Below are 10,902 nucleotides of genomic sequence, written 5' to 3'. Positions count from 1 at the left end.
AGCCACCGCGCCCGGCCTAATTTTTGTATTTCTAGCAGAGACGGGGTTTCACCATGTTGACCAGGCTGGTTTCGAACTCCTGACCTCAAGTGATCCACTCGCCTCGGCCTCACAAAATGCTGGGATTACAGGTGCGAGCCACTGCACCTGGCCTAGTCAAGCAGTCCTGTAACATGGATATTAATCCTTCATCTATCATATTTGCTACCTATATTCCTTGTTTTATAGCATATTTTGAAATTTTTTACTTTTTTACAAATGAGAGCTTTTTACTTTTGTCTGGTTGCCTGCTAGACTTTTTTACTTTGTGGCTTTTTTCTCAGTCTCTTAGTGTAGACTACCATCTTCTTCTCTCTAGGGATTTGATAGCTATTAAGTTCCTTTTCTTTTTTCTTTTTTGTTTTTGTGACGGAGTCTCACTGTGTTGCCCAGGCTGGAGTACAATGGTGCGATCTTGGCTCACTGCAGCCTCCACCTCCTGGGTTCAAGCGATCCCTCTGCCTCAGCCTCCTGAGTAGCTGGGACTACAGGCGCCCACCACCACGCCTGGCTAATGTTTGTATTTTTAGCAGACACGGGATTTCACCATATTGGCCAGATGGTCTCGATCTCCTGACCTCGTGATCCACCTACCTCAGCCTCCAAAAGTACTGTGATGACAGGCATGAGCCACTGCGCCCAGCTGTTCTCTTTTCTTTTGGTTTGTGTGTTTTTAAGTTTACTGAACCTTTAGTCCTTCTGCAATATGTAGCTCCTATATTGGAAATTTTTCCAAATGGCTGACTTTTGCCCCCCCAACCCAGGCTATGAGAAGCGGTTGCTACCTCCCCGTCACCCACAGCCCCCTCCTGGGGTCCTCCCAGCTTCCAAGGGGCACTGGGCAACAGGACAGTTCCCTGTAGAGCCTGTGTCCTGTGGGTTTTGCAGCAGGGATACTCAAGCATCCCAGAAGTGCTTCCCTTCCCCTCACATGCTGGGAGCCTCCGCGGCTCTGTGGCTCAGAGCAGATTCTGGTGCGTTCTACGTCTTCGGTCCTCACTGTTAGTGAGACTTCTTGCCACAAACTGTGATGCCAAGTAGAGCGGAGGAGGCTTGGGAGGCAGGGCGGGCACATCGGGGCTGGACCTGACCCTGCTGTCAGTGCTTCCCTGCCATGCTGCCCGCCCCAAGCAGGAAGTTCGGGAAATACCCCCGCCAGGGATCACTCCCTGCCCCTCTCTCCTGGCGCCTGGCCCAGTCGCCCTGTCTTCTTGAATTGCCGGATACCTTTGCCTTACTGGTATCGTTCCCTTTTCAGAGGCAAAAATTTCAGCTCAGAAAACTGGTCAGTGGCAGGACAGGCTTTCAGCCCAGGCGTGCGCAGAGCAGTCCTCCCACGGGGACCCAGGCGTCTTGCACAAGTTGGGGACGGGGTTTTGGGAGAGGCATCCAGGCCGTGGAGCTGCGTGCCGTCCTCTGCCTGCCTAGCTGGCCCCTCCTGTGGGCCACTGATCCTGGCCCCCAGGTTTTAGGGGGTGCCTTGGTGTTGCTGGCCAGTTGGGGCAGCGATTTGGGGAGCAACATCCCATGGCATAGCCGCCCTTTGGCACCCTGTGTGTGAATTACAGGTGTCCTCATGCAGCACAGTGACTCGCACCTCAGTGTGACCTGGCCTTTGTGTTGATTGGAGTGGGAGGCAGGCATGGGGGCTGGGGCAGGAGGCACAGCTGGCTGCGGGTGCCTGAGGCTGCTGTCTCTGGGAGGGCTTCTGGGAGGTGGTGCGATCGGAATGTGTCTCAGAGTACAAACCTGGTTGCGTGGCGAATAGGAACATGCTTTAGGCAGAGGAAGCAGTGTGGGTGGAGTCCTGGGAGCTGGGGCCAGGTGCAGCAGGTGGGAGGGACATGAGGCCAGGTCCCCTCGGTCCAGCAGAGAGTCAACCCAGGCATCCCTAGCACACGCATCTGCTGGTTTCCAGGCGCGGCTGCCGTCCTGGCGGTGTGTGTGGCTGTCATCCTGGTGGTGTGTGTGGCTGTCGCGTTAACCACGTTCTTGATGGTTTGTTAGGCAACTTTTCAGCATGGCTGGCCCTCCTTCCCAGTTCCAGAGCAGCATTCTTCCCTTGTGCCTGCACACCACCCCGCTGAGCCAGGCTGAGAACCCTGGCTTCCTTCTGCCTGCTGGAAGCCGGAGGTCTTACTTGGTGGGAGGCAAGGACGCAGCTCAGTGCTGACCAGGCTGGGCTGGGTGGGGTGGCCAAGGACCCCACCTGGTGGGTGCAGGGCGGGGGTCTCTGGGTGGGGGTTTTCTTTGGAAAGCTGGACTAGTCGTGCCCTGCATGTGGGAGCTGGGTCGTGGGGCTTGGAGGTGTGTGTGAGAGGGACGGTGGTGAGCGGAGAGTGACCATGCCCCTCTCTTGCAGGGAGCCCGAGCGTCATGTTAGGGTGAAGCAGAGGAGCTCAGTGCTGAACATGCTAAGGAGGTTGGACAAAATCAGGTTCAGAGGTCACAAGAGAGATGACTTCCTCGATCTAGCGGAGTCTCCAAATGCCTCGGACACCGAATGCAGCGACGAGATCCCCCTGAAGGTGCCGCGGACCTCGCCCCGGGACAGCGAGGAGCTGAGGGACCCTGTGAGTACCTGTCCTCGTCCCCTGGTGTGGGCTGGGGTGTTGTCCCCATCCTCTGTGGCCGGGCCGCGCGTGAACTCAGGCAGATTCGTGTCCTGCCCATGCTGGTCAGAGACGGACTGGGCCTGACTCTCCATCTCACCTGCCCCCGACCCTGCAGACCTTTGGGGCCGGGGTGCTGCCAGGCCCAGCCTTCTGTGTGCCCAGGTCTGACCAGCGACTGGACTGGTTTCCTCACTGGCTTTTCTGGGTGGGTGGCAGATTTTTCACACACGTGTGGCGCGGAAGCCTGACATGCAGACGGAGCAGGGCGCGCACTGTCTGGAAGCCGCTGGTGCCTGGCTTGTCTTCTGGTCGAGCCGAGGTGCACGTTCCAGCCCCCAAAGCTGGCTGAGCCCAGCCTGGGCCCTCGTCAGCCACGCGGAGTCAGGGCTGGGCCTGTGGCCAGCTGGGGGGACAGCAAATACCCATGGAGCACCTCAGTTAGGCCCTGGGGCCTGGGTGGGAGCCAGGTAGGATCAGGCCCTGCCTTGCGGAAACTTGCATTTGGTGGGGGGCGGGGCGGGTCCCATAGCATGGTGGGCTGGGTTCCCAGTGGCCCCTCCTCTGGCCCAGCATGGCCTCTAGCACCTCCCAGTGTGCACCCACCATGTCCAGCTGGTTTCCTCTCCCATCCCCTGAGCCAGGTCTTATCCCGGTGTGGCCTGGGAGCACCGGCCTCCTCTGGCTCCTCGCGTTGCTAATGCTTTATAGCAGGACAGTGACTGTGCGTTGCTCTCAGCAGGAATTAATAATTTACCGCTGCTGCTGCTCTCTCGACGCTGCCCAATCAGGCAGAGGGGGCCGCTTGGCTTCCTGGGGCGTCACCACAGAGTACGGAGCGCCCAGCCTGCGGGATTGGCCGTCCCCAGGCAAAGGTTGTGGATGGTCCTGGGAGTGGACCCGTGAACCCTGGCGGGTGTCGGCCTTGTGCTGGTTATTGGCAGAACGCAGGGCTGCTCTCACCGAGAGCTGTGTTTATCCGCCTCTGGCTGGGCTGGCACGGAGGGTGGGGCCATGATTCTCGATGGTGGCTTTGTGCTGAGTGGTGGGTGTCTCGGAAACAAAAATCTCCTCCCACACACACATGTTCCAGCTCAACAGGGAGGGGGACACGGGACCACGCAAAGGCGAGTGGGGCTGTTTCCCCAGCTCCCTACTGCCGTCGTATTTCCTGCCTCCAGTGCTGTCGTAGGTAGCAGCCCTCCGCCTAAGGACCTGGAGTACCTGTCCTCATCCCCTTGGTGTGGGCTGGGGTTTCATCTCTGTCCTGCCGGGCCAAGTGTGGACCAGGCAGATTTGGTCCTGCCCAGGTGGTCAGATACGGACTGAGTGTTGGGTGTCTGAGGGCGGATGGGGCTGGCATGGAGGAGTGGGTGGTGCAGAGGGTCTATCAGGCCTGGCCTCCGGGATCCTCCCCAGCCGTTACCAGACACGAGGCCTGGCGCATACAGTCCAGCAGTCAACTGCCCATGGCGTTTTGGGCAGGTCCAGCTGCTGTCATGGAAGAACATGGGAACTGGCACCTGGTGCGCTCCCTGGGGATGCAACAACCAGCCGGCAAGGGCCTCCTGCCAGGGGTGGTCTCTGCATAGAGCTGCTGGCATAGTGGGACTGGGCTGCCGGAAGGTTCTGATACCAGTGCTGGGGCCTTGTGCTGTGTGGCAGGCCAGGGCTTTGGTGTTGGTGGAAGGCGAGGTTTGCGCAGGAGGTGACTCTGGAGGCGCAGTGCCTCCAGGACCAGGCCTGGCTTCTGTGGCTATCAGGGGAACATCGGTCCAGCCCTGGGGCGCCTGTTGAGGTGAGGAATTAGGAGAGCTCGTGGGTGTTTATTCTGGGACTGTGATTTAGTGTCCTGTGTTTGGATGGCTTTGCTTGCCAAGGCTGTTATCGGGGGAGAGCCTTTCCCTGGGGTTGCCGTGGTCCTGGACATGCCATGGTGGGTGAGCTGGAGGGCTGGAGTGAGGGGGCAGGTGCAGGGTTGCAGGTGTTGGTCTGGTTGGATCAGCAGGAGGTAGGGCTGCAGGATTGTGAGGGTCTTCACCTGGGGCAGAATATCTGGATTTGGGGGGCACCAGGGAGCCCCTGCAGGGGAGGGTCACTGTCAGAACTGGCTGTTCCAGGGTGATTGTCTAGGGAGTAGCTTGGAGAATGTGACTCCTGGGGGTGGCAGAGGGTATGGTGCTGGTGGAGTTGCTGGGGTCACAGGAGAGGCAGGCCGTGGTCTCGACCAGCTCTGGTGGGCAGGTGGTGGTCCACGAGGCATAAGGGGGCTTGAGGGGGCATGTTGAGTTGAGAGGGAGCCCGCCGAGGAGGGTCAAATGCTGCAGAGGCCAGGGCAAGGTCAACCTGTGGACTGGGGCTCCCCTTCCTCAAGGCTATGAGGGGCTGCAGGGAGAAACCACCGCAGGGACTCGGACGTCCGGAATCCCAGGAGATTCCCAGTGTGGGCGAGCAGGGCCTTGCTTGGGGCATCGTGCTGAATGGAGGTCAGGCACTGACCGCAGAGACCAGGCTGAGCCCCTTAGCTGTTTAACCTGGACCTGAGCCTCGGTGTCCTCAGCTTTTAAGGAGGACGGCAGTCTCGTCCACCCCCAGGCCTGCTCTAAGGATTCATTGAGATACTAAGTGAAACGTGCGTGGCTGGCATCTTGCTTGTGGTTAGCTTGCAGGGAGCTGTAATTATTAATGACCGTGAAATATTGATTCGCTAAACCCTCCTCCCGGTTCCAGGGCTCCTTTGCGAGGCCTCATTCCTGTAGCATGTAGACGCTGCTCCCGGCCAGGCTCACGAGGCTCCCCGGGTGGGGGGCTGTGCAGCATTGCCCTGCTCCTTCCGAGCCCCCTCTCTTCAGCCTTCTTCAGACATGCAGCCTCCCAGAAACATCCTGAGATCTGGGCTCAGGCACAGAGACCTTGGGGGTTGGTTTTATAACAGCTTGATCGAGATGTTCCCACCCAGTATACAGTTCACCCACTAAAAGTGTGCAATTCAGGAATTTCTATTAGTAGTGTATTCACAATGCTGTGCGACCTAAATTACTACAGTTTTAGAAGGTTTTTAGCACCTGAGAGAGACCCCATTCCTTCAGCAGTCACTCCCATTTCCCTCGGCCCCCAGCCCCGCCAGCCGCCAGCCTGCTTTCTGTCTGTGGATTTGCCCATTTGGGACATCTCAGATAACACGTGGCCTCGGGTGACTCTCCTTTGCTTGCATAAGGGACTTGAGGTTCATCCATGCTGCAGTGTGCATTGGTGCCGCCTGTTTTTTTTATGGCTTAACCTGTTTTGTCATATGGTCAGGCCACATTTTCTTTTTCTTTTTTCTTTTCTTTTCTTTTTTTTTTTTGAGACAGTCTCTGTTGCTCAGGCTGGAGTGCAGTGGTGTGATCTCGGCTCACTGCAACCTCCACCTCCCAGGTTCAAGCGATTCTCGTGCCTCAGCCTCCCAAGTAGCTGAGACTACAGGCACACACCACCACATCCAGCTAATATTTTGTATTTTTAGTAGAGATGGGATTTCGCCATGTTGCCCAGGCTGATCTTGAACTCCTGAGCTCAGGCAATCCACCCGCCTCGGCCTCCTAAAGTGCTGGGATTACAGGCATGAGCCACCATGCCCTGCCTGTTGTCTTTATTCATTGATCTGTTGTGGGCACCTGGGCGGTTCCCACTCTTGGACTGTGATGATTAAGGCTGAACGCCTGTGATCGAGTTTTTGTGTGCACGTGTTTCCATACGGTCTCCCTGGGCCATGCAGAGACCCGAGGTTTCCCTTTCCCATGATCCACCGTATTCTCCCGTGCAGCTGTGCCATCCTCTGTGCCCACCGGTAGGGTCTGAGGGTTTCCCTGGAGGGGCAGGTTCAGACAGGAGCCCGCCCTGCAGCCTGGGGTGCTCTGACCGCCTCTCCCAATGCTCCAGGAGCTCTTCCGTGGGGGGCCCCAAACAGCCTCACTCTTGGCAGCGGCTCAGGATTTCACCCTGGATGTTGTCTCTTCAGCTCATCTGTCCCCACTCAGGGATCGCAGGTGCTTGTGGCTCTTAGCGTCCATCACTCCTGGCAGCCTGGTGCCCATGTGGGCTGCGACACCCTTGGTGGAAGTGCTGGACCGAGTGTGCCTGTGTGGTGGTCCTGGCAGCTGTGCGGTGTACACTCCATAGCCCCGTGAGGGTCGTGTGCCTCCGTGGTGTATGCTCCAGAGCCCCATGAGGGCTGTGTGCCCCCACCCCGGCCTCCGCAGCGTGCCCTCCATAACCCCATGAGGGCTATGTGCCCCCACCCTGTCCTCCGTGGTGTGCACTCCATAGCCCCCTTGATGGCCATGTGCCCCCACCTCGGCCTCTGCAGTGTACCCTCCATAGCCCCACGAGGGCCGTGTGCCCCCACCCCGGCCTCTGCAGTGTACCCTCCATAGCCCCACGAGGGCCGTGTGCCCCCACCCCGGCCTCCGTGGTGTTCTCAGGCTTTTCTCTCCACCGCCCTGAGGGGCGAGACGGCAGTGCCGAGTCTGTAGGTTGCATGGCTTTTTTTATGCAGGAAGTTGGTCATCTTTGCACACATGTAGGCTTCATTCTTTTTATTTGTTGTGGTAACATACAAAGCTTAGAATGCACCGTTTTCGTTTTCACTGTCAGCATGTGGTTCAGGGGCATGGAGCACATACCCTCTGTTGTGCTGCCATCACCACCTCCACCTCCACCTCCACCTCCACCTCCAGAACCTTTCCTCATTCCAGACTGAGGCCCAGGACTTGTCACACGCCAGCTCCCTGGGGGGAATTCCTCCCTGCCCCACCCTGGCAGTCTGCCAGCCTGCATTCTGCCTCCTGTCTCTGATTGTGACTCCTGGGGACTGGGGATGGGTGGAACCTCACAGCCTGTGTCTTTTTGTCTCTGGCTGCTGTCACCGAGCACCCTGTCCTCCAGGTGTGCTCACCTTCATTCCTGCTTCCTTTTGTTGTGGGCTGTTTGTGTCCTGGGACAAAGCGGCTGAGAGTAGAACCCAGACCTGCTTCGGCGGGGAAGGTTGGAGGGGCCCTGGATGGGCCTGGGGGGCCCACGAGGCTGGGCTGGGAAGGGGAGGTAAAGGCGGAAGAGACGGGTGACTGTGTGGCCAGTGCTGGCTGGAAGGAGAGGTGGCGAGGAGGAGGTGGGCACGCTTAGGGCTGGGGCAGCGTCTGGGGTGACCCCCGACCAGGAGGCAGGAGATGGGAGACGTCCCCAGAAGACCCATGCCCCATCTTGAGAGGGCTGCAGGTTTCAGTTGAGGCAACAGTTGGAGAAAACAGTTCCAGAAAAGCCGAAGAATTGAGAAATGACCGGGCCCGGCACTCTGGTTTTATGGTGTCAGCGCCATAGCCTTGGTGTCCTGCACCCTTGGGGTTCCGAGTCCAGGCCTCTGACTCCAGCTCAGGGTGGCTCCTCTGGAGGTCTGAGAAGGGGTCAGCTGGAGGGCCCCACAGGGCTTGCAGAAGGATTCAGACCCCAGCATTTCAGGGCAGCACCCCAGGGCCTTGTGTCCCGATAGTGGGCCCCTTGTCCATTGGTGAGTCCCACAGAGCCAATCCTCACCACCCTGGTGTCCAGGTGGCTCCCAGCTGGGCTGCGGAATCCCAGGACTGGGTGGAGACCATGGGGCCCAGCCTTCGTGGACCTGGAGCAGCTGTTGGAGACAGGGTTGGTGCATGTGGATGGAGCCAGGTCACCCGCACAACGCTGCCTGTGCTTGCTGGGGAGGGTGCTGGGCGTGGCGGAGCTGAATTTTCCGCCTCTGCACTGGGCAGAGCTTTTTCACGCAGGCCTCTGGCCCCTTGCCACATGCCCGTTGTGGAGCCCCACACAGTCCCCCGCCCGGTGGGGATGGGGATGGGGATGGGGAGGGAAGAGCACACTTATTTGCAGGGCTGAGTGGGCAGAGGCAGATGGGAGCCTCCAAGCTCCTCTCCAACTCCTCAGCCTCCAGGAAGCAGCCCTGCCCGGGCTGACGTGCTAGAAAAGGGTGGCATGGTCCAACTGTTTTCCCCAGGCCTCCCTGAAAGCGTGCCACAGCCCAGGCTCCTCAGAAGCCAGGGGGCCCCAGCTACTCTGGTTCCATCCCTCTGCCCGCCCGTGGGCCTTCCTCCCCTGCCCCCAGTGCCAGCATTGTCTGTCCTCCTTGTCCCAGGTGGGTACTGTTTGGAGTTGGGGCGCTGGGACGTTTCCCGTGGCAGTAGAGCTGTTTAAAGTATGGCTCCCTGTCCTGCCCTCCCTGGGGAGCCCCCCATCTAGTGAAGGTGGGGACTTGGATGAGGCGACATGGATGCCCGCCCTGTCTTCGTCCCTGACTTCCAGGCAGCCTTTGCTCACGTCTCTCCTAGGGAAGGGCTGGCTGCGTGGGGCTGTTTCAGGGGCTGCGTGATGAAGGCTGCTCCTGGCCCGGGAGCCCAGCAGCTGGGGGCTCTGGCCGGCTCTGCTTTCTCCACGGGTCGATGTCCTTGCCACTGCTGCCAACAGGAGTCCCCAGGTGGAGGAGGCCAAGGCCACTGGCTTCCTGGGGACCCCAGCCTGCCTTGTCACCAAGAGGAAAGGAGTCCTCTCTCTCCAGCATCACCTGAGAGAATCCCAGGAGGAATCCGTTATGGGAAAGGCCACCCCTGGTTCCGAGCAGGGTGTCCATGGGGTGCGGGCAGGAGGCGGGCTGGGTGGGCTCCGGGGGTCCCGGCTGTACAGGGGGTGTTTTCTGTCCTCAGCGTGGGGCTGGGACCTGGGGTCCTTGGTGGTTGTTTAGGCCACCTTCCTGGTTAGAAAATTCATGATAAGCACTGAGGTCTCCCAGGCCAGGCCTCCATCATCCTGCATGGGCCACGTTACTCCTGGGCCACCCTCTGGCCAGGCTCACCCTTGGGTGCCCATGTTCTCAGCACAGTTGAGGGGGAATAGGCCCGCTGGCCCCAGGCACACACCTGTCCTCTGCACCTGCAGGGAGGCGTTGTCAGCAGAAAGAGTAAGCAGAGTATTTGGAAAATGTCTCTTGAAGGTGGGCCCTGCCGAGGGCAGGGGGAGTGTGGGGGTTCCCTCGGTGGGGAGCGAGGCTGCAGAGGTTTCCGGCTGCTGGGTCTCATTTCAGCTCAGAGTTTGTGACCTCCTTCTTGCGACAGGCACGTTCCTGTCTCTGACCTTGCCTTGCAACTGCTGGGGGCAGGGTGGCTAGGTTTGACTCAAATGCAAGGAAAATGGCGAGAAACTTCTGGAAGCTACGTCGATAAGAAACCTAAGGAAGGGGAGACAGAGGAGAGGAAGCCGTAGGTGTGCATGTCCAAAAGCCAGTCCAAGGCAGACTCAGCGAAGGGGCAGAGGGTGTGCCCAGCTGTGCAGGAGCGAGGGTGGACGAATGGCAGGAGAAGGGGCAAAGGCAGGCGCCAGGTGCCAGCCTGGTCCTCGGTCCTCGGTCAGGGGTCCCGGAACTGCCCGAGGCACGTGGGGGCAAGTGGGTCGGGGCAAGCACGTAGCGCGTGGCCCGCAGTTTCTGTGTTTAAGATCTTTAAAAATATTCATAATGGGCTGGGCACAGTGACTCACACCTGAAATCCCAGCACTTTGGGAGGCCAAGGCAGGTGGATCACCTGAGGCTAGGAGTTCAAGACCAGCCTGGGCAACATGGTGAAACCCCGTCTCTACCAAAAATACAAAATAAAATTAACCGGGTATAGTGGCAGGCGCCTGTAATCCCAGCTACTTGGGAGGCTGAGGCAGGAGAATCGCTTGAATCTGGGAGGTGGAGGTTGCAGTGAACCGAGATCACGTCACTGCACTCCAGCCTGGGCGACAGAGTGAGACTTCACTGTCCCCCCCCCCAAAAAAAGAGAGAAATCATAATAGAAAACATTCAAAACATCCCACACACTTGAACTAGAGAGCAGCGGCTGGGAGCCCAAGCGCCCTTTGCCCCTTCATGGTTGGTACCCCCCCGGCCACTCCTGTCCTGGGGAGCCGTGTCCTCCCTGCCCCCCCCCGGCCACTCCTGTCCTGGGGAGCCGTGTCCTCCCTGCCCCCCCCGGCCACTCCTGTCCTGGGGAGCCGTGTCCTCCCTGCCCCCCCCGGCCACTCCTGTCCTGGGGAGCCGTGTCCTCCCTGCCCCCCCCGGCCACTCCTGTCCTGGGGAGCCGTGTCCTCCCTGCCCCCCCCGGCCACTCCTGTCCTGGGGAGCCGTGTCCTCCCTGCCCCCCCCGGCCACTCCTGTCCTGGGGAGCCGTGTCCTCCCTGCCCCCCCCCG

At 59.5% G+C, this 10,902-nt stretch overlaps 1 protein-coding gene across 4 annotated transcripts in view; it reads left to right on the top strand.

Annotated features, from left to right (window-relative positions):
• GRAMD4 (GRAM domain containing 4) overlaps positions 1-10,902 on the top strand; it is a 112,737-nt gene that overhangs the window by 53,095 nt on the left and 48,740 nt on the right. For all 4 annotated transcript variants that reach the window (XM_017850807.1, XM_017850808.1, XM_017850809.1 and 1 more), the window contains exon 2: positions 2,402-2,612. In XM_017850807.1, coding sequence (XP_017706296.1) covers positions 2,451-2,612 — 162 coding nt within the window. In that variant the 5' untranslated portion in view covers positions 2,402-2,450. The remainder of the gene's footprint in view (positions 1-2,401; positions 2,613-10,902) is intronic.

Source organism: Rhinopithecus bieti, unplaced genomic scaffold (genome assembly GCF_001698545.2).
Source record: "Rhinopithecus bieti isolate Rb0 unplaced genomic scaffold, ASM169854v2 scaffold_32081, whole genome shotgun sequence".
Classification (NCBI taxonomy): Eukaryota; Metazoa; Chordata; class Mammalia; order Primates; family Cercopithecidae; genus Rhinopithecus; species Rhinopithecus bieti.
This window is presented reverse-complemented; position numbering and strand designations above follow the sequence as displayed.